Genomic DNA, 24,688 nt, shown 5'->3' with positions numbered 1-24,688 from the left:
TTTTATGTTAAAGGTGTTAGAATAAGCCTTTCCTGTTTTTGTCCGCACTTTCTCTCTCTTTCTTAGTATGTTAGACTGCGAGGCCGGAAATGTTAACTCAGCCTTTTAAAATCTCCTCACCCAACAAGTGGAATGTTTTAAATTCCAGCATCACATAGTTTCATTTCTAATGCCCCCATGACTTTGCACCAGCATTTACAAAGCAAATGGTTACATGGTAGAGATAGCAGGTGACTAGTTGAAATGAGAAGTTTTCCAAAACTGAGTACTTTATGCTCAGGTTAGTGAGGCATAAAACAGCTAAACATTGTATTCATTCAAATTGTAACACTAAAGTATCCTGTCATGTCTAAAGTTGCAAATGGGTGGAGTAGCAGTTATTAACATGATGTAACTGGTTTGCTTTGTGCGCCTTGTGCTGTGTGACCTGCATTGCAGGGTGAGCGCATTACTTTTGCATAACATTGCCATCCCTGTACTACTCTCTGTGAACTGTAATTGGAGCACAGATTCTTTACAGAGAGCTTGGAGAGGGGAGGGTAGTAATTATGTAAACGTCTATTGAGAGGAGCCAGTAGGGATTTAGGTGAAATCTGAAAATGAGGAGGGGAGTGGGGAATGTAAGGAGATGTAAAAAAAAAAAAAGAAAAAAAAAGAGAGGGAGGCAAATATGCATGGTTTCTGAATGTGTGAAAAGCAGAGTTTTGACCTGCGGATGTACCAGGAAGCTGGGGTGCCTTTTAGCTATGGAGCAGACAGACTTGGGCCTAATAATTGTCATGGCTTTTTCTCGTCTGACAGTACCGCAGACACACTGGCCAACGAGCCATGATGCCCTGCTGCAGAGCGTTATGGGAAGGCAGGAGTCGGGGAGGGAGGAATGAGCAGTGTGTTCTCCTGCAGAACTCTAAACTCAAAAGTCAAACTCAATGTACCTCAATATACAATGTCACATTGCTGGAATAACGTGAATGATTTGACCATGTCTAGGGTGGTCTTATGCACCCTGTCCCCAGTAAATATTTGGACAATTGAATGGCACTTAAAAACAAATGAATTCCATTGCATGAGATACAAAATATAAAACCAAGTGGCAACTAATGATGGTAGACCTTTTCTCAAAAATTAGTCATGAACTGGTATCAAGGTGATTTTTGTGGATATATGAAGTCAGTTCTCCTCAAGTTCCTCAAGAGTAAATACTAGGGCTGGACCAGAATATTCAAATATTCGAATATTCGTTCGGTGGGTTGGTATTCGATTTGAAAATTTGACATTCGAATATTGTTTTTTTTTTTTTTTTGCACACCTGGGATCCCCCGCGAAACGGTTCTCACTCGCGCTTGAATAAGGCCGGCGACACACTGGCTGCATGGCGTGAGCGTCTCAGCTGTGTGGCATGTACGTTTTTATTTCAGCTCCCATGTTAACAGGTTGGAGTTTGCACACTGCCTGTGTGAAACACGCGCCTCAGGCGCGGCTCGAGCCACGCGGAAAATGTGTGCATGCTAGAAATAGAACCGACGCCTAACTGCAACGGGAGTGTTCTCTGGCTAGAGCGCAGAACAGCGGAGTTTGTATGGACCGAAGTGCATGCCTGAGCTTGTGTTTTGGGTTAAGCTGCGTTGCTTTGACATTGTGGAAAATAGAATAATAGAAACAAAATGTATTAGCCTTTTACCCGTTATTATCAATCTAAATTAATCACGTTTTTAATTTAACTTAATTTCGTTTTTCTTTATTTAAATTTTGTTTTTTCTTTATTTAAGTTTCATTTTTCTTTATTTAAATTTCGTTTTTTCTTTATTTAAGTTTCATTTTTCTTTACTTAAAATTCGTTTTTCTTTATTTAAGTTTCGTTTTTCTTTATTTAAGTTTCGTTTTTCTTTATTTAAATTTATTTTTTTCTTTATTTAAATTTTGTTTTTCCTTATTTAAATTAATTTTTTTCTTTATTTAAATTTCGTTTTTCTTTATTTAAATCTACCCTTTACTGTGTCAGTAATTTGTTAGTCAGAAAAATATTAGACTACCTTAAAAGTATTGCTTAATTTAACAGACCTGTGTGTGTGCGTTTTATATCATAGTGGAGTGTCCGTTCTCGGAGCATATAAACCCTGCCCGCGTGAGGTGCGCTGCTTCCCGCTCGCGCTGTTCTGTAGCTGACTAAAAGTTTATTAATTCTGAATGTGTCGCGTCTCGCGTGTCCATCTATTTTGCACCAAATGCAACACTGCACTCCCTTGTGAAGTCGGTTGGATGAACGGTTCTCGAAATAATCAAAATGCAAAAAGACAGACCAACACAGAGATTCCTGCCTTTATTAGTGAAAAGAATATGTTCAGCCCCCTCTCGCCGAAGCTTCGAATATTCGATGTTCATTACTACCGAAGCTTCGAAGCTCAAAAAATGTTATTCGGACCAGCCCTAGTAAATACATGTAGTACTATGAACATATTCCACTAATGTTAAGATGTTAAAATACATTGTGTCTTTTAATTTGAACAATATAACTATTGTTGTTTTTCAAAGCCTGTTGATATGCTTTTGTATGCAATTACGTGTGACTCAAGTATGCGTGCATTTAACCTAGCTTAGCTCTTGTCATTTTACCACAAAACAAAATGTGTTCCTCTCATGACTTGCAGAAAACACGGCCAAAGGGTCGTCAGTCATCATTGTCCAAACCTCCTGAGAGTAACTACTTTGGAGTTCCCTTGGCCAACGTTGTCTCGGCTGAGCGGCCCATTCCACTCTTCATCGAAAAGTGTATCCGTTACATTGAGATTACAGGTAAGTCGCACATAGGCAACATTTTGATGTTTTATCTTTACATCTTATTAGCTAGATGCTAACACTTGCATGCAAACATAAACATTGTGACCCCTTTTTATGAAATGGTAGTTGTGAACTGACAGCTGGTGAACTGTCTTCAACTCAAAATAATGTGCTTTCCTATTAACAGTGGAGTACATACATTTTACATTTGCACAAAATGTGTACAGATAGATTAACCTGCTGAAGAGTAATGGTAACAACAAAGTATGTATATTTCTGAAGCTAGTGGCTGTGGTCTTTAGCCTGCTTGTTAGTGTGCCTGCTTCCCATGCCTGTTTGACGCTGGTTCAAATCCCACTTGGCATCCGAGTCAAGGCACCACTGCAAGTGATCCTAATAGCACAGTTGCAATGGTGTTATGACCTGGATGGGGGTGAGGTTTACTGAGTTGAGTGTAATGAAGGCAAGCTAGTATGAGCTATGTGAGTAAACCCCACTCTCCTGTCCTCAAGAGGTGTGCTAGTAACTGATGCTAGAGGCTGAAGTTAAATCCGTCTGTAAAGCAGGGCAAGTAGAAATCTTAGCTGATTTAATTTGATCTAGCTGGTCTCCCAGCTTGACCAGAAACCCCTCTAAAACCAGCAAACCAAACCAGTCTGGCCAGACTGGGAGACCTACTAAGACCAACCCGAGGCTGGTTTGATGTTTTTGTCAACAGAGTGTATACCTAACCTGTATGTTAAAATTAATTAACTTTAACATATTAAATGATCCCACAAAGCTTAGTATGCGAATAATAATAATCTTATATCTAGCATTATGGTAAAGCAATGCCTTTATGGAGGTATGTGCGCTTGTTAAGCGCGTATCTACGCAGCTGTGATTTGGGTCGGTAGCATTAGCGCCATTAGCTTACAGGGATTAAGCTCATCAACTGAGAGGAAGTGCATGTGCTCCGGCCGATGTTTTCTGTAATGCTGAGTGTGGGAGAACACATCAGTATTCTCTCTGGGATGCATCAGTCCATCTGTAGTTTAGATAAACTCAACACTGCGCAACCTAGAAAACGTGACAAAAATGTGTTTCCTATCATTCTCTGTGGTAGCCCAAAAGAAAAAAAATTCATAGCTAAAGAATCCACTACATGCTCTTATGTATTATTACATGCATACTACTTGAAGTCTATGCATTTCAGAGCCCTGACCCTTGAGGAGAGCACTCGACCCCCACCCTTTGGATCATGTGTGTGAACCACTAGGGGCAGAGTGGAGTCAATGGACCTGTCATTACTAGTTTTCTCAAGTCAGCTCCTGATCTTTGTTCCTCATTTCCTTTTCATCCCGCCCCTCTCCCACCCTTTTCATGTTCTGTTGTGTATGTGTGTAAGTTGCCAAGCCCCTTGCGGTAATTTTCTGCCTGATAACTCCCTCATTGAGATCGATATCACATAGCAGAAATGGTGAACAATCTTTCAGGCTCAGCTTTTTTTTTGTGCTCTGTGGGTGGAACTGCCTTCTACAACAGCCTACAGCGTGATTTGCTGATAGTACTCTCAGTGTGAACACTAGAGAATATGCACTCGCTCCCTCAAAGTACCTTACCCGACAAAGCAATACAACCTCACAACCTTATCAGAATTACACCGACTGCCTTTTACAAAGATTTTTGTAGAAAAATGTCAGTTTGACATGTCAAGCAAGTCCCTGCTAACAGCAACGGTTAAGATGTGCTTAGTCATGCCGGCTCAGTCTTTTACATATAGTAAAAGTAGTGCTGGGAGAAAAAAATCGATTCACCTAGCTATCGCGATTTTTTTAAATTATTATTCCAGATTCGATAATAATTCAAATTCAATTGCTTTATTTTTGTCCTTGCTTGTGCTTTGTAGTCCTTGCCACTTTCGTTCCAACAGAGGACGAAGTGTCGTTATCTATGAGTGTTGAGCGACGTAATATCCCAAGTGGACGTGTGGAAGAGACGTGAGATTGAAAGCACTGAAAAGCCCTCGCGCCACTCGTATGCTGAGAGAGAAATAAGACAATAGAGCTGCATGGTGATCTCGATTCAAACACCCGGAGAGAGCTTCACAAACAGTCTTTTCATCCTCATAGTATCATTATTTCTGTGATGCAATTGTAAAAATGATCATAAAAGTACTTGGATAAAAGTTTAAAGTTCAAATATAAACACTGATGTCTACGATAGCGATCAAAATCAGCTTTTGATAGAAACTTGGTGTTTAAAATAACACATTTATCCATTACATTGTTAAAAAAATGTATTTGTTATTGAATCATTTATTCAAGAGAATGTAGTATTGTATGATGCATCTGAAACAAAAGTCAGAAAGATGTGATGATTTGTTTTTGTAAATATGACTCATCTTATACATCATGTACAGTCTGTATAAGTGTATGATTTAACTTTTCCCGATGGTCTAGTGTTAAAAAAATTGCAATATCGAATCGCAACACTTGTAGAATCGCAATTCTTAAACAAATCGCAATGCATATCGGCACCCAAGTGTCATGATAGTATCGAATCGTGAGATAGGTGTATAGCGACACTGTGATTTTCACTGCCTCGTAATATCTAAAATTACATTTAGCTTTATACATTAGGAATAGTCACGGTGGTCATGTAAAAACCAAGTAGTTGGTTTATAAGGTCATCTATTTAGATTTAATTGATACATTAGTTTATATATAGTTTATAAACCATATTAGTTTATAGCTTCAAGCATTATCAAATAAGTAAAAATATGAATTAAATCACAAGTGGAAGGCTATGTGAAGATAAGTTATGTGAAAGACATACAAATTCTGATGAGCTTTTTTTGTGGATGTCTTCAAGTTCAGATTGCCTGGGAGCCTGGACTTGCCTAAAACAACATGACTAATTATATAGGTTTACTTAAAGGGATAGTTCACCCAAAATGAAAATTTTGTCATAATTTACTCACTCTCAAGTTGTTCCAAACCTGTATGTATTTCTTTCTTCTGCTGAACACAAAATAAGATATTTTGAAGAATGTTTGTAACTAAACCATTGTGGCACACCAATGACTTCGATAGTATTGAAAAAAAGGTCAATGGTGGCCCACAACTGTTCGGTTAGTTACCGTCAATCTTCAAAATATCTTATTTTGTGTTCAGCAGAAGAAAGTAAGTAAATAGACAGGCTGGAACATACAAGTTTGGAACAACTTGAGGGTGAGTAAATGATGACAGAATTTTCATTTTTGGGTGAACTATCCCTTTAAGAACGACTAGTTGTTCAAACCAATGTTGACTAACCAATTATCAAAGTACACTTTTCAGAATTTTGGGGCTGGTTGTCTCTTATGCTCACCAAGGCTGCATTTATTGAATTAAAATCACAGTACAATTTAAAATAACTCTGTTAATACATTTCAAAATGTTATTTATTCCTGTTATCAAAGCGGAATTTCATGCATCTTTACTCCAGTGTCAAATGATCCTTCAGAAATAATTCTAATATGCTAATTTGCTGCTCAAGAAACACTTCTTAATATCAATGTTGACAACAGTTGTGCTGCTTAATATTTTTTTGTGGAAACGCTGATACTCTTTTTTCAGGATTCTTTGATAAATAGACAAAGTACAAAAGAACAGATTTTATTTGATATGGAAATCTTTTTATAATATTATCAATGTTTTTACTGTCACTTTTGATCAATTCAATGCATCCTTGCTGAATAAAAGAAATAATGTCTTTGGAAAAACTAGTGGATGCCTAGTCTAAATCACTTAATTTTTTTAAAGCATAGATCATCCAAAAACCATCCAATAATTCTGCATTATTTATTCACCCTCATATCGTTTCAAACCTGTTTTTCATTCTTTGTAACAAAGAAGGGGAGTTTTTGAATAATATCCGACCCACTCTTTTCAGTGTGATAAAGTGAACGGCTGGGTTGTCAAGTTCTAAAATGACCACGTTATTTATTTATTTATTTCTGGAGAAGGATTCACATCGTTTTCTCCTATTTCTTCTTGTGTTTGATGGGGCAGAAATGAAAGCACAGTCACAGCCTGTTACGTAACCTCACTTTTATGTAGTTTCTATAGGGATCCAATTTCTATCCTTTCCGTTCTGTCCTCTGGACCAAAAATGCTTTCATTCCTCTATTGTTCCTCTCATTTCCTGTTCATTCTTCTAGGTAAATCTGTCTCCCACTTACATCTCAACATTTTACTTCTCTTTTCTCTTTATCTCTTCTATACTTCTCTTATCTGTCAGTCCTTTTCTTACTGTTGCAATGGGATGGTATGCGAAATGAGTGTTGTGTGTTTTAGGGCCATGAGGTTCACCACACTCACCTGAGCGTTGACAGTACCAGTTCCAGAATTAGTCCAGATAGAGTATGGGAACAGGAAATACCCATATATAGTCTCAGCCCACAGGTAACTTAGGAGACCCTATTTTAAAATAATTCTCAGTATGAAATGTACAGTAGAAATAGTTGTAGTTATAGAGAGGGTATATAGAAGGGAATGTGACAGCTGTTGGAGGAGAAATGCTGAATTTCCTGAAACTGGCCCCCGGAGGATATGCTGAAGATGACGGCAGGAAGCGGCAGGAGTTTGTTTGGACATGTTGCGGGGTTAGCTGTGCATTAGTAGGGCTTTAAGCAAAAAGGTCATGGTGAGTCTTAGTTAGAGAAGCCCATGAGGCTCAAAGTGCTCTCCGTTTCTTAAAATGTCTTAACATGATGCTCTCTTGACTTTGCTAATGGACTGGATGTTCAGTATGAAGGCCAAAAAATTGAGAGGGATGGACATTTAAAGGCATGAGAAAAATTTTATAATAAACTGGAAATATGGTGACTTCCTTGTATTGTCCTTGACTGTCCTTCAGAGGATGTTTCCGTTCAACCTCAAATATTCCTGTTGCTTCTGTTATGAATGGATACTTTTTATCAATTGGAAAGCTCATCTGGTCCTTATGATCAACTTGCCCTTAAAATGAGCATAAAAACATGTGAGTTTCTATACTTGCAAGTTGTGTAGCACATAGATACACTAGCCTACTGGTAATAAAAAGCAAATTCAGTGCTTTTCATAAGATTGATCTATTAGCCTGGGGACAGATTGAGAATTTCAGACCAGCTAATGAAACTCTCGTTTGCCATTAATGGGCCACTTTTATGTTTTATTTAACATTTGTTGATCTTGTACGTGTGCTTCATGCCTTGTGAATGGCAGCCATCCGCTGATTGTTTTAAGGTCTATGGGCGATGTAAGGTCGCGAGGCTAGATAGCTCTTGGCTGTTCTAGAAAGGAGACTGATCCAATCCAGCAAAGATATTTAAAGGCTTTAGTCCCTAGTATAGCCTATTGGCTATGTTGTATCCCCAGAATTCCGATCGGCACGCAGGGACAAGAATAAATAATTAGCCTAAATAAAACGCACATTGGCAAACCTGACCTTACCTGACTAGGCTACTCTGCAATTTTATCATTGTAATAAAAAACGCAATTTGTCACACAATTTCAACATGCTGCTATTTAGCCTACTAATTAATGCCTATTGCACAATTTTTTTTTGCAAAAAGAAAGCAAGCCTGAATAAAATAAGTCATTCTAACTAACTCTACGCACTGTCATGTCAGGGTTGACGACTATGACGAGCCTTTTCTGAAGACTCCCTTGAATTATCTCTAAATCTTGACACTTAAGATTTAGTCGCACACTTCACTTAAATTACAACTGAGATGCTTAATAACTAACTTTTAGGAGCAGCATTTTTTTACACTCAGTCAATTCTTATTTAAATGAACTATTTAAAGCTGTTTACCGCTATACCGCGGGAATTTCTTGCTTTTCAACCGCGGTTAGAAATAATCCATACCGTCCCAGCCCTATTGAAGAGCCACTAACAAAGTAAAATGATATTCTCCTTCTTAAAATGTCAGCTGCATTATCATACATGTCTAAATTATTGAAGTCTGTCAGGTAAAACAAGAGCTTATTGATGCAGTTCAGTCAGTCTGCTATTTTACTCCAACCGTTACTCCTGGGCTTGAGGACTACAGGCTCCGTTACTCGGAGGCTTTCGTAAATATTCCATTTCTACGTAGTATGCTTCAACTAAGTTTAATGGTGCAAAAAACGGTGCAATATTTATCAGTGAGTAAGTTGTAACTCAGTGCCCAAAACTAGGCTACTTGCGCACAGCTGGTGCATCCGGTCCCAGGTGCATTGTGCCATTCTTGGATGTCAAAAGTAGAATTTTGTGATCAGCTAAAATCTATAACATAGTATGAAAGTTGATCTTTCATGAGTTTTATAGCCCTTTTCTCTCCTTTTTTCTTTTCCCTCATGTTCTCACATTCCGCCGTAAACACACCCTTCCCTCTTTACACACATTTCCCTTCTTGAAGCTCTACAGAAAAGCTTTTATGGATAATAGATCGGGAGAGGTGAGGCAATCAATGCGGTCTGCCTCGGCAACGCGCCGACTCATTTCCGAGAGTGTCTCTCTGCGTCTCGAGCTGTCTTACTCTTTATCGATGTACTTGTTTTCTCTCTGCTTGTGTGAGATGGGCCAAGCTGAGCCGTCCTCTGGCTCTTGCCTCCGTCTGTATCTGTGGGACACAAGACTCTCTGCCCGTGGCAGCGCTCATTCTTTATGTATGACCGATAAGTCAAAGAGTGAAGATCTGACAGTCGGAGTGTGGTTGCACAATTAGCAACCTCAGATATAAATTAAATATGTGAAATTCATTGTACATTCTAAACTGGAGATAACACCATTGTGGCTCTTATCAAACCCTGAGACTGTGCAAATTGAATGGAGTGCAAAACTCATTTATTAATGTCAACTCTCTCTCTCTCACAGGGTTGAGCACTGAGGGAATCTACAGGGTGAGTGGAAATAAGGCGGAGATGGAAAGCATGCAGCGGCAGTTTGACCAGGGTGAGTCACATGACTTGTCTCTTTAACTTTCTTTTTTCTTTCAATCTCTTCAAGTTTCTGTTTAGTGTGCTTTGTTGGCATGACAAATATATATGAATAGCACAAAACTTAATTCTTTTAAAAAAAAAAGAAAGTTGCCAGCCACCTCCAGCAATTTTGATAATTTTCACAAAAATGTCATGAGCCCCCAGAATATTTTGTATGAATATCTGAATATGCATAAAATCAAGAGAAAGGACAGACCCTCCGCTTTTACACAACAACAGCAAAAGACATTTTATTCTAGCTTAATGCATTTTTGTTTTCCTTGAATGTGGGCATGTTTCATAAAAAACATTTTAAGCAAAAGCTTAGAAAAACACGTTTTTGTCAAAGACTACGTCTGGATGTGATTCAGAAAGATGATCAAACATAGATGGAGTAGATCGAGTCCATTTACACCCTCGAAACTTCACAGTCCTGTAGCTCGTCCTGGGTTGACATTTCATTCAGTAACATTAGACAGTTTTGATTTAAATGTGGTTTAATGTTGATGATCTCGTAATTTTACATATGCATCTGCTTACATTTGTTTTTGCTTGTTTCTGCTTCTTCGCCTGTCTTTTAATCAGGAGATTATGTACTCTTTCAGAAGATGTGTAATAGCATTCTCTATTATACAACAGTGAAAATACAGAAAGCCGCAAATTTCCATCAATGGCAGGGAAAGAGTTAATACTGTATGCGATAACATCGTAAATAATCCAGCACCAGTGACTATGTGGTTGAAACTCCAAAACAGTAGGTGGCAGTGTTGTACCTTAATGCTGGTTGATACCTGCCATAAAACAGAAAAAAGAAGAATGTCTACTTCCATACTATATAGTAAGTGAAAAGCTGTATGTGAGATGAGTATGTCAGAATTCTGAAGTAAGCATTCGATGAACTCTTACTATGTGGAGAGGAGTTGTGAATAGCAAAGCGACACTACTGATGCTGTTGGTCACATGACAGTGACAACATAACAAATGTAGTCATTGCGAATTTCATTCATACTGCATGGAATATACTTTTTTTTTTGTTAATGGTCACGAAGCAAGTTTCAAACCAAATGTAGTACCAACTTAACAGCGTGTTTTCGGAGCTGTGTTTTTGTTGTATGCCTTGGGTTTCATGATAACAGAAGTGGAATGTAGACGTAGAAGTTATGTGATTAAAAGAGCAAAAAGGAGGGCTAAAGATACAAAATACCCTAACTTGCAGACAGTGCTACATATCATCGAGGCTAAGAACAAAATGTGCCTGGACTTTGGCATTTATCGCAGTTTGAATCCCGGCTCGTGGTCCTTTCTGATCAGGATTCCTGTCCACTCTCCACTATACTAATCTAACAAGTATGGAAGCTTGTTTCTGCCACAATAAAAGAAATAAGACTTTTTGTCTCACAATTCTGTTTTTTTCTCTCTAAATTTAGTGTTTGTATCTTGCTATCTGTACTTTTATAACTTGCATGTGTTTATATCACACAAATCTGAGAAAATCTGTTGCTTGGTTACCATGTCATGGGCACTCAGTTCCACATAAAAGTCTTTTTGAGTTTTATAACACAACTAATTGTGTAATACTAGAGGGTAATGCTATATTTCTTTGATGTATAATGTGATATTACATCATAATATGTCTGATTTACACAGTACATCAAAATAATATGGTAAATGTCATTGTAATACCATGGTGCTGTTTGATGCTTTCATTGTTATTGCAAAGAAAGTGCTCAAATGACTCAAAATTGCTTCGCTAACTTAAATCTAGTGAAGCTAATAACATAACCAAACTATAATCAATGACACCCTCCACCTTCCTCCTCTCTTTCTCTCTCTTTTTCTACTTGTCTGGCCCCCATTAACTTCCACACTCTCACATTACCCTGCTGTTGTAGCAGCATAATCTAAAGACATCTCATGGATATCATAGTACATGCAGAACTCTGTTACTCATATTTGCCTTGGGGAAAAGTTTGAGTGGGACCAGTCACTGTAGACCCGACTGACCTCGCTGCTTTCAAAGAAATGGCTGCTATTCCTCGGTGCATGGATCACATTTCCGTCAATGAGCGCATTGTAGAGCAGATAAGCTCAATTAACCAGGACTGATCCACAGCTATTGATCCTGCAGTGCCCACCGAGGGCCATTACGAAAGCATAATGTCAGAGCGCATAGAGAATGCTTGTATTATGTGCATACTTGAGAAGAGGCAGCACAGCGTCTGTTTTTGCTTAAGTCGTGAAACATATAGTCAAGACTTGTATATGTATGTGTGTATAATATACTATAATAGAACATCATTTGATGTCATGTACAATGTATACTACCATTTTAAAAGTTTGGAGTCAATGATTATAAATAATACTTGTTCAGACTTTAGTTTAGGCTCCAATTCTCACTATTAACTATGACGTTTGCCTCAATAAACTCCTAATTGCTGCTTATTAATAGTTAGTAAGGTAGTAATTATGTTTAGGTATTAGATAGGATTTACGGGATGTAGAATGTTCATGCAGAATAAGGCATTAATATGTGCTTTATAAACACTGATAAACATATCCTAGTAATATGGATGCTAATAAGCAACTTGTTATAGTGATAATTGGAAACTAAACTAAAGGGTTACATAATACTTTTAGTCAGGACACATTAACTTGATCAAAAGGGACAATGAAGACATTTATAATGTTACAAAAGATTTATATTTCAAATAAATGCTGTTCTTTTGAACTTTCTATTCATCAAAGAATCCTGAAAAATGTTTAGCAGCACAACTGTTTTCAACATTTATTTGATATTTAATTATCATGAATGTTTTTTGGATAGCAAATCAGCATATTACAATGATTTCTGAAAGTTCATGTGACACTAAAGACTGGAGCTAAAATTCAGCTTTGCATCACAAGAGGAAATTACATTTTAAAATATTGTAATACATTTTAAAATAATATTTAAAATATTGCTTTTACAATTCAAAACAGTAATATAATGTATGTGGATATAACATATATTAATTTAAATAAATATTTGATAAATATTATAATTTTTTTTATATATTCTGTATTTTTAGAAGGTTATTTATTTGAAAAAAATCTCTAATTTTGATTGTGGATGCATGTCTGTGTATGTCACTACAGGACATTGTGTCTGTGTGTGTTTGTGTGTGTTTGCGCCGGAAGAGAAGGTCAGTTAATTACCAGCAGATTGGTTTGGGTAATGAACCGCGAGCGCACACGCTCCACTGATCTGGTCGGGCCCGGTTCGGATCGGCATGAGCTAATAGAAGGCGAAGGCTCGTGTCGGATCGATCAGAACCCCGCACAGCCAGGTGACAATACAATTACGGTGGAAATTACTGCGCAGGTATGTGCTCGACAGCATCTCAGACAACTCCAGCGAGCAGTTGGAGGAATGTCAGACGATTCACAATCAGGTGCTACACAGCCATTATCGATCTCTGATAAAATAGAATCAGGATGTATAGACTAACTCATCTGGGGTCAACTGGATTTAACACGCTAGACTGAAAGATTACAATAGTAATGCGCATGTAGAGTGAAACGGGGAATGTTTTATAGCTTTATCTCTTAATCATATTGGCAGAACCTGAGATCAAATTGTTTTGTTGTTTTAATCATCTCTTATTTTGTTTGAATCTCATAACCTTCTCACCCTCTCTCAGGCACCAATTTCGCGCCCGCACGCTAAGCACACATTCTTAAATTAGATACACATTTCGCTGGATCAGCCGAGAGATTAAAAGAGTGGGAAGGTTTGATTTTAGGGACAGAAGATTTCAGGAAGACGCGAAGAATGAAAGAGCTGCATTTTGGAAGAAGCTGACTGTAAAAGATGTTGATATGGTCCTGTGTCCTTGATCCCTCTGATTTTAAGAAACAGACAGTTTAGGGTGTTGTACATGATTGCATACGAGCCAACAACAACATGTCTGTATTATGTTGTGGAGTTGTAATATGGCTTCTATATGTTGCAATATGGTTGCTAGATGGCTCTAAATGGTTGCTAGGGTGTGAATACACAGTTACCATTTTTATATATACAGACTGTTTCCCAACCGAAACAAACAAGCAAACCCCCATCTCTATACGATGTTTTGAAGCAGAGATGTAGGTCTTGATAAACGGTTGCTATGGAGCTGCCAATGATGAAGCTCCAAAGGCTGCTTGTCAGTATGAATGATATTAACCAACTCCCATGACTCTGTGACATTCAGAATGGAAGTTATCCCTCTGTGGATTTTGGTTGCAAGGGTGCTTGACAATGGTTGCTAGGGCATGGCCAGCAGGTGTTGAGGTGATTCAGGATTGGCTCTTTGCTGTCTCGAGTCAAACGAGACATCCTCATGTTCCAATGACACTTCTATCCAAAGATGTCCCTTTGATCTCTTTCAATGGAATTCTATGGAACTTGTTCCTAAGGTGCTCTAAATGGTTGCTAGGGCGTGGCATGATAGCTTCACGATGAAATGAAATCATGAAATTTTTCACAAAACTTTAAAATGTAAAAATTTATACTGTTCTTTAGAACATTCTTTTCATCAGAGAATCCTGATTAAAATCATAAAAATATCTCTGTTTCCGGAGAAATTCTGTTTTCAACATTGATAATAATCAGAAATGTTTCTTGAGCAGCAAATCAGCAGATGTAAATGATTTCTGAAGGATCTTGTGACACTGAAGACTGGAGTAATGATGCAGAAAATTCAGCTTTGAACACAGGAATAAATTTCATTTTGAAATATAGAAAACATTTATTTTAAATTGCAATAATATTTTACATTATTACTGTTTTTAATGTTTGTTTAATCAAATAAATGCAGTCTTGGAGAGCATTTAAGATTTCTTTCAAAATACTTTTAATAATATATATGATTGGTAGCTTTTGAATGGTAGTGTAAATCACACAGCAAATATTGAAATAAGTTTATTACACTTTTTCTTTAGATTATCATAGTTTAACTAATAATTGATGTCTGTTTAAATAATTTGCACCGTTTTTGACTGACTGTTTCGGACAAGGATAGAACAATAAAATTTGTGTGAAAAGTAACAAATATATAAAAGTAAAGTAAAAAAAGAATTTCATGTGCCTTTCATGCATAGGTAAGATCTGTTTAATGTGATCATACAACACACTGAAAGAAAAACACTCTGAAATCTGTTAGTTTTAATAAAAATCAACCCCTGGCACATAAAAAAGAAACACCCACATGAGAGATAATGTTCCCTTAGCTGGTCACACCCTGAGAATGATCATGGTGGACTTTTTTTTTTTTTTTTGCTTGACTGTAATTTAACCACTTTAAATTGCAAGTAACTTGAGAAGCTGCTGTGATTCACAAAGTTCCATTTGAAAGTGTAACCAAAGTTTATCTTTGTTTCTCTACATTATAGACCCTAACATTGACCTGATTGAGAAGGACTTGTCTGTGAACACAGTGGCTGGAGCAATGAAGAGCTTCTTCTCGGAGCTGCCCGATCCTCTGGTACCCTACAGTATGCAGGTGGAGCTGGTGGAGGCCTTCAGTGAGTATCAACACGAGAGGGAGCAGATAAAAGTGAAAGTGACATGACATTAAGGCCAAGTAATAATGGTAACCCATGCTTGGAATTTGTCCTCTGCTTTTAACCCATCCAAGTTAGTGCACACACACATTAGGAGCAGTGAGTAATGAACACACACACAGACACACTGAAAACTGTGGACACACACACCCACACTCTATGGGCAGACATTTTTAGGTGCCTTTCTCAAGGGTCAAGTCAGTCATTTCCTGCCGGTATTGAGAATCGAACCCGCAATCTTCGGCTTACCTGTATCTAGCTCTCTAACCATTAGGCCACGACTTCCCCCTTCATAGGTATGTACATATAGACCTATGAAGACTCACAATCAATCTAGTCGTGTGTATGAGAGTCTGAAACAAGGACTGGTGGGACGTTGTCCTGCTCCACTTCTCAGACGCTGAGTAAACTGAGAATTTTAGAATAACGGGACACTAATTTAGATGAGACTTTATTCAACAGGAAGAACAGCTCGTTCAGCGCGTCATACGTCATTACGCTATTTCAACGTCATTTCACATGCGCAATCCTTTCAGTTTCGGTTTTCAATCCGATCAAGTGTTTACATGTTCTCTCGATCGGATTACAAAATTATTAAACCACCTCTTCCAATCCGATCGAAATTCCAATCCGATCGAGCTCAATCAGATCGATTAAGGTGTTTACATGAAGGTTTTTTAGTCCGATTGAGCCGTCAATCCGATTATAAGGTTCCATGTAAACACAGCTACTTATACAGGGAAGATTTTCCATGGCCAGATGTTTACTGTCAGAAAGCAATATGCTTGGTTGTAGTCCTCGGAGGTTAGTGTGCTCTGGAGATCTCCTCCGGTGAACTCGCTGTGAGTAGAGAGCTCTTGTTAGAAGGAGAAAAAGAAAAACAAGGGATAAACCAGTGTGTAGAATAGAATCTACTCTAAGAAACACGCTGGCAGAAATGGACTGAGTGCATTTTCCTGTTGCGGCATTATAGACTACACAACACACTCACTCTCTCAGTGTGAAGTTCAGCATTGTCTACTCCGGGCATTGCTCCAATCCAAAGTGATGAGACTTAAGCCTAAGATTGGCGTTAGTCCTACACTCCAGACTGTTTCTCAATAAACAAGCCCTCTCAAGTATTACCATGCTTTAAATAGTTTCACAAACGGAAGGCCTGATTCAGCAGAAAACTAATCGCACCACCCAAACCTGCACTGGTGTAGTAGAACACACAAGAGGGGCTTTGATTGATTCACTTATTTAGTATCTAATCATGATGTCGTGTCACTCAATTTGCAAGTGATATAATTTTTGTATATAATTAAAAAAATTTGGTATACATGGAAAATAATCATAGTCAGTTGCATTTTTTCGTGTGCGTGTGCATTGAATCTATCAAATGCCAACATAATCAGAGGCTAAAATTCGAGCCGCTAATATTTTATACTTGCGTTTTCAAAATATATATATTTTTTGATTTGTTGGGGATAATGTCATTATGCTATAGAGTGTTGTGGATGGTTGCCTAAACGTTGCTGTTCGGTTGCTAATGTGTTCTAAGTGGTTTCTGATGTGCTGGACATGTAAAGATTAAAGGGATAGTTCACCCCAAAATTAAAAATGTCATGGTTTGTTTTGTCCATACAATGGAAGACAATGGTAACCAAAACCTTTTCTTCAAAATATCATATTTTATGTTCCGCAGAAGATGAGGGTGAGCAAATGATAACGAACCTTCATTTTTAGGTGGATCATGGATTTGAACAAACTCCTAAACATACAATAAATACTAGCAATATTCAGTAATAGTGATGCTTTTCTAGTAGTAGTTTAAGCCCAAACTAGAAGATTGCTTTAATGCAGGAACATTACAGAAGCACATTGAGGGTAAGAATGAGGAGAGAACGGAGGGAGAGGACAGACAGCAGGTCACCTGACTGCCGTGTCACTCTCCACAGGTGGTGGGCGGGGCTTTACTCCTGTCCGTCTGTCACTGGACGCCGTGGCAACAGCCCGACAGGCTTGTTCTGTTTTTAGTCTCTGAAAGCGCAGGAAGCACCTGCACTGCTTTAAGGCCTTCTGAATATTCTTTTGCTTTGTTGATCTGCCATCTATTATACGTCTCGGCGGGATATTTAGATTAATGCTTTTTTTGATTGCCAATGGCTTCGGTTATTTATTCGGATTGATTAGATAATATTTACAACAACGTCTGGGTAGGATTTCATACTGATGTTTTGACATCACTTTACTATTGCTAGTACTTGAGGTGAAGGTTTCGTTCAAATACCAAAGTTTTGATGGGAGCACTTAGCATATGCGTACAACCAAAAGCATAGTCTTGGAAAGTAGGGATGCACCGACGTACCGGCCAATAATCTGTGTCGGCTGATAAAAGCAATTATTTTCACCATTGATTGTTTAAAAACAGCCATTGATGGCAGATTATATCCTGGGGGCAGAAAAACTGCAGCTCATACTGTTGAAGGAAATGTCTCTTGTGTTGAATTTAGGGCTGTCAATGTTAAAGCAAAATGAACACATTAACAGTTAAAAAAATAGTGACGTTAAAGCAGGCTCTATTTAATCCTATAAATCACCCGTAGTTCAGGCCAGGTTTGCCAGGTCCATTATTTGTAGAACGCCACCCGTCCACTAATCGCAAAGAGCGTGTGTTTAACTTCTGATAAGAAACAGTCTTAGCTTTCAAATTCGGTCAATTTTTATCACTAACATCAAACAATAAATGTCGTTTTGACACTCTAAAATGTGACTTGACAGATTGCTGTAGGGCCTCAGTTCAAGTGGCAGCGTGGAGCAAGTCTTTTCTTCCACTTTACTACGTTATAGAATGAAAAAATATGCAAGAACATTAAAAGTTATTAATGTATGTTGAAAGAGACAGTACAACATGCTGAGAAGGATCATGTCTCATGTAATCGCTCAATCTGTGTTTCAGCTGCGGAAAGACGCCAATAACAATGTCACTTAACGTTGCATTTACCTCAGGAAAGTTTTCCATTGTGCACTGTTTGTTAGTTACCTATTAAAAAACAATAGAGAGGAGCTTGTTTACTGATAATTATAAATGTATCTTTGTATAAATTTGTCATGAAGACAAGTGTTTATGAAAGCTACCTTATCTATGTGCAACTGAATTGTTTACAAACATTTGAGTTTTTATTTGGGTGTAATTATTATATCTGAAAAATAAATCGCAGTTGAATTGAATAGTTTGGGCTCTGTTGTTAATTTTAACCTCTAATATTATCATAATGTACCAAATGAGAGGGTTCTCTGTATAGGTTGAGAGAGATTTTCTTGAAGAAAATCTAACTAGCGGCATCGGCAGATATCATTCTGAATAATAGGTCTACATTGTAGACCAAATAATTAATGCATAATAATTCAAGGCGCATGCATGAACTGAGCATACAGAATACATGCATTTATAAATATGTAAGTATGCATTCACAATGTTAAGTGACCAGAGACGCATTACGTCCAGCAGTTTTACTGCTTTTCAATGGTGCCCTCTATGAACCGGTTTGGATGTATAGTCTATATATAAAAGAGTATTTTAATGTAAATCTTATGGATCAACATTTGTAATCGCAATTATACTATCAAGGGAAATAATTGACAATTATGATTGTCATAATCGTGCTGGCCTAATTTGCATTCACAAAAAAGTCTTGAGTAAATAAAATGTTTAGGCCTGTTTTCATAATTTTAGAATCTATTCTAGAATTATTAATTCTTTCCAAAATAAAGCTATTCAAGTGATCGAGTGAAATGTTGTTTTTTCCCAATATCGTGCAGCCTTATTAGCAGCCATATAGCAACGCTCTGGCATCATGGTGGTTTTGCACATTTTCCCTGTAGTTACTGCAGTAATTCTGCATCTGGGGCCACAATGCATAATGCTGATGTCAGTGTGTGAAAGTGTGTAATGCTGACATCAGAGAGTGTGTGTGTGTGACCAGGGAGGAACACATCTGCCGTAGTGGTCACATGTTCTAACACAGGGCTCACAGCGTTAAGGGCTGATGTAAGCCGTTCTGACTCACCGCAACCATCCAGCTCGCTGCACCCAGGGTGTGTGTGTGTCTGTGTGTGACTGCACACGCAACACAATTATTTCTGTACATGTACTGTTTGTGTGTGTGACACACTGTGCTTCATTTAACAATCCCTCAGTCACCCCAGATGAGACTGATGGGAAGTCTAGTACACACACACACACACACATACACACACACCTTTTCACTGTTACTCCTCCCTAGAGTTGTTGTTTATTGATTTAGGTGGAGCATGCTGCTTCCTTTGTGCATATTAGAACTCATTATTCCTGAATTACTTCCTCAAGCATTGCTTCTAAGCAATCTGAGGTCCCAAAGCCAAATGTAGACAGTGTTTTAGGAAAGAGCCCCCCCAACACACTGATTTCATCTCGAGCAACTGGGGTGATTTAAATTTCTGCACACACATTCGTTCAAAGTCTCAATTCGTTTCCAGCATTTGACAAGTCTGAGGTAAAATTATGGAGGACTAGGAGGCTATTTACCATTTTATTTTGTTATTTAACTACTGTTTTATAATTTTATTTAAATATTTAAACCTTGAATTAAACTGTTTTAAATTTGAAAAATAACATTTAATGTAAATTTAAAATAGAATAATTTATTGCTTTGTTTTATATAACTACATTTTAAAACATGAATTAAAATAACACTTTTATTATCTATTAATATGTCCATTTAAAAAGTATTTTTATGTTTGAACTCATTCCTTCATTTTCTTTGTAAGTAAATCTCCTAGTCCTGCATACACAATATTTAAAATAGTCTCTTCATGCATTTATTTATTGCAACAAAGCTGTTTAAACTTCAAAAAATCTTTGTTCACCTCAGGAGGTAAAATTAAATTTGATATTTGCTGTTTTAATTTACATTTATTTTAGTGCGGTTTTAAACCACACTAAAATAAATGTAAATTAAAACAGCAAATACAAAATTCAGTTTTACCTCCTGAGGTGAATAAACTGTTAAAAAACATGAGATTTTTGAAGAGTTTAAAGCTCTGTTGTATTTTATTTCATTAATGATGTTTAAAAAATGTTTAATATTTACTACTGCAAAACAATGAAATCTTAGGTCTAATAAATCTAGGTTCCAATAAAATATACTGTAAATATACCACAATGGGTAACAGGCTTGTAAATTTATCCTGAATTAAGTTGTCCGTCAGACAAATCAAATGTTGATATGAAGTTATTAATAGACTTTTATTAGTCTAAGCTTAGTTGTAACCTTGGGTAACAGGGTTGAAGGTTCAGCTTGGCAAATACTGTGAAATCTAAAATTTGTGTAAAAATTTAAAAAATTAAATATGCGTTTACTTGTATTCCCGCCATGCCGTAGAAAGAGTCTAATTTGTGATTCCAAAATGTATCAAACGTAATGAAACTAAAAGCTTCATTATGGTAACAGGGTTGAAATCGTAAGTGTGTGACATAGCTAGATATGTTTTGACCAAATTGTTAATAATTCAAAACATATCTACTCGTTCTTTCTCTAAAAAACATGGGATTTGTGCCTTTATTGCTTTACAGAAACTAATAGGAGACGATGTTCCAGTAAGAACATCAAACAGACTGTTCTGGTCTTGATGGTCTTTAAACATTAAAGCCATTGTCAAGACTAACTCCTGTGTGTGTGTCTTGTCGCCCTCAAACTATTTGTGTGTTGTGGGACAAGTTGGACACCTGTGAAGCATGAAGAAAATAAATGTGTTTGTGTCTCATTCTGTGTTCCCTCTCGGCCCCCTGCAGAAATCAATGATCGAGAGCATCGTCTCCACACCATGAAGGACGTGCTTCGCAGATTCCCTCGAGAAAACTACGACCTCTTCAAATACGTCATCACTCACCTGAACAAGTGAGAATGGGAGCCATCCCTAGGGCAACACACGATCAAACTCGCTCGCACAAATGTTTTCCATTCTCACCGTTTTTCTCTCTGTCTTACAGGGTGAGTCAAAACAACCGGCTGAACCTGATGACCAGCGAGAATTTGTCCATCTGTTTCTGGCCGACGCTAATGCGGCCCGATTTCACCACCATGGATGCGCTGACGGCCACACGTACCTACCAGACAATCATCGAGACCTTTATCCACCAGTGTGCTTTTTTCTTCTACAATCAACCCTTGGCCGACACACCCAGCGGCCTTCCCGGACAGCCCGCCTCTCCTAGCGCCACCTTGTCTTCTGCCTCCTCCATACCAAGCTCTGCCTACTCCGCCTGTTACGCCCCCTTACACCCCATAGCTCCATCCTTCAGCCACGGCCAACAGTCCCCGCCTCGTTCCCCACCCCATACCCCTCAATCCCCAATCCAGAGCCTGCTCCCTCCACTCCACCCTCATCACACCCCTACAGAACAACACACGCTGTGAACCTGCAGACGAGGAGGAGAACTTTGGGAGCACTGAATGAGATTAATTGAATGGAAGAAATTTTCGAGGAGATTGCACGGCTGTGCCTGACTTGAGAGGAAGGAGAAAGAAAGAGGTCAAGAGTCCATGAGCTGCGTCAACCACACTTCCTCGCCCTCTTTCTGCATCTTGCTTCGCTTCTCCATAAATTGCAGCGGCGCTCTGTCCCTATATGCTCCTCACACACCCCCCCCACACACACACGCACATATAACTACACATGAAGTGTGGTACCCCCAAACTCAGATTTCTTATGGGTCCATGTGACGTAGATGGCGCACTTTTGCTGGTTCTGCATTGTCTTTGTCAGCCAATGGCGCGCATGAACAAACAGGCTGAACCCCACCTCATATTCAGGTGACCACTGTACGTAACCTAGTACGATTAAGGTTAATCGGGCCAACAGGGTGGCCTATATATTCATTCAGCTTTCGACCATTGTTACTATCTAATTACTAAATAGAAATGTTTTTTTCTCACGTAGCAACACAACCACATTCCTACCCCTTATTTATCTTATTTCGCTTGTAACAGCCTTTTACAGAGGGACAAAAATCAAGACAAAACTAGAACTTGATGAACTGGATCTAGTTTTGCTGGGATGGATGTGTGTGGAATGCTTTTGCACAGCATTCTGAGATTTGATGTCTTTTCTTCGCCTGTATCTCTTGTCACATGAGCCTCCAGAACATGCTGGAAGACTAATGCTTCTTTTATTGCAGAATGTCCTCACAACCACACAACCCTCGATTTCCTGTTCCACGAGGGTCTTTGACTTTGTTCAGTGTCTGTTCATTTGGGAGCTGTATAATTTTTCTTATTACACGTTTGCAGGAAGTCCCTCTCTTCTAGCTCATGTTAGATTTGTGGACTACTTTTTGTGCAAACGAATTGAGAGGGGACTTTTAAGGATGGGGTTAGGTTGTGGTCCACCTGCATTTGGATGGGAGGTATGCACTAAATCAAGAGTTGCCTCACGATGTGAGTTCTGGAAGGTAAAGGAAGTTTGCACTAGAGGAGACGCTGTCTATCTGTACCTATTCAGATGGCAGTGAATCAGTGAACTGGAAGCCTATAGGAGGAAGATAGAGACGATAGTGGTATAGCTGGATGGAAATAATGGCTTTCAGAAAAGATAACACTTTAGTGTTTGATATCAGAGAGGCCGATTTTATGCTGAATATGAGCTTGCAGTTAGTGGCTTTTGTCAAGACTAACTAAATATCTGTACTTCAGAGTTGACCTCAGAAGGATGACATTGTTTATAAAATCCCAAAAGTTTCAAAAAGCAAGATTAGCGGAAGAAAAGGTGGGCATGGAAACAGGAAAGTTAACGTGGGAGCTTGTGACTAGACTTTTCCCTTTGTCGGCTCTTGGAGCGCAACACTACCACCCAGTGGACAAAGCAGGTATTGCATGTTAAATCTCAGCTCGTTTTCGTTCTAATGCTACATTTTTGTTTGTTTTACTAGAAAATGCTGGATGCATTTAAAGTCACAGATTCAATATATGTAGCAAAAGAAAGACTAAAAAAAAGCAGAAATCAGTTGCCATTCAAGGAATGGTTTTGTAACAATATTCCTCTGCACTTATACCTTGTTTACTTGCTCCAAATCAGATCATTTTCTGACTTTTGTGTTGATTTGAACATTGTTTTCAAGTGGAACAGACATTGTGAAACTGTGAATCAGTCACGTTTATGGAGATAAACGAATGTATCCCACTACAGATTTCACTTCATTTTTGTGCATATTTCTCCCTGTAATACATGTTAACTCTCACCACTAGTAAGTGAACTACAACTGACCTGACCCCTTTTAACTTGTCAGTCAATATCTACGCTGACTTCTGATTGGCTGTGATGAGCAACTCTGCTTAAACACTACATCTTTTACCCTCAGAGAGCAGAAGTAACGGTATATTTTGGGAAATCGGGAGCTGTGTGGCCTATACGCCCCTGGTACTTTGTGTATGAATGCTGCATTCTCTGTGTATTTTCAATGTATATTCTTTCAGAGGCAACTGTCCTTCGCAGCCAAAGACTGTGCAAAAAAATAAAATAAAAAATAAAAAAAATCATTTAAAAAAGGGCAGGGGAGACCTGAAACCCGCAAAGCGACATGACAAACGTGTATTAAAAATGTGATATTGGTTCAGCAATCAGATTTGGCTGCATCACTTTATATTTTGTTTCATTTAATTATTTCAACAATGGTGACAGATTGTCTGTTAAGTTAAAGGAGAAAGGAGCAAAACTATATTCAGAATGGTTTATTTGTACGTTAGGGGGTCTGACACTTTGCCCTATAGTCAATGGTGATAGAAAAGGTTTTCTTTTTATGTTTTCTTTTAATAATTAAAAAATGAGACAAAACATTTTTTAACAGTTTTTTTGTGAATGGTGTAAAGGCCACAATGATGTAGTGCATGATTCAAGACCAGGTCAGGGAGAGGGCTCTACCACTCTCAGTATTATAAAAGGAAGAAAAAAAAGTTTGAAAAAAAAATAGAATGGAAAAAATAATGAAATAAATGAAGTTACATCAACAACAAAAAAAAGTCGTCATTTGCCAAGGAGTTGGTAATTGGTCTCAATGGGAATGGTGTATAAACAGTAAAGGCCTTCTGTGACCTGTATTATAGTTAATAAATCAATCTTGTAAAATCTGTCTCATGTCTTTATTTAATAGTTGCTGAATGTGCATAAATTCCATTACATCTGTGCTTTTTGGTCGCAAAACTCACTCAGACTATAATGATCTACACACCAGAAGTTGTTCACAATGTCAATCGTTTTCACTAATGTCTACAAAGAGAGACACTTTATTCCGCAAGGATGCATTAAATTGATTAAAGAGGTTGTCAAATACGTATAAATAT

At 38.0% G+C, this 24,688-nt stretch overlaps 1 protein-coding gene across 1 annotated transcript in view; it reads left to right on the top strand.

The window, feature by feature from the left end:
• The window catches only part of arhgap35a (Rho GTPase activating protein 35a), a 90,820-nt gene extending 66,347 nt beyond the window's left edge, over positions 1-24,473 (top strand). Inside the window, exons 3-7 of the mRNA XM_077206978.1 lie at positions 2,649-2,793; positions 9,643-9,720; positions 15,159-15,290; positions 21,145-21,250; positions 21,343-24,473. Coding sequence (XP_077063093.1) covers positions 2,649-2,793; positions 9,643-9,720; positions 15,159-15,290; positions 21,145-21,250; positions 21,343-21,769 — 888 coding nt within the window. The 3' untranslated portion in view covers positions 21,770-24,473. The remainder of the gene's footprint in view (positions 1-2,648; positions 2,794-9,642; positions 9,721-15,158; positions 15,291-21,144; positions 21,251-21,342) is intronic.
• Positions 24,474-24,688: the final 215 nt, after the last annotated feature.

This window comes from Siphateles boraxobius, unplaced genomic scaffold, assembly GCF_051911475.1.
Source record: "Siphateles boraxobius isolate OS27281-9 unplaced genomic scaffold, OSU_SipBor_1 6, whole genome shotgun sequence".
In the NCBI taxonomy this organism is placed as follows: Eukaryota; Metazoa; Chordata; class Actinopteri; order Cypriniformes; family Leuciscidae; genus Siphateles; species Siphateles boraxobius.
Note: the sequence above shows the minus strand (reverse complement) of the source record. Positions and strands in the feature narration are given on the sequence as shown.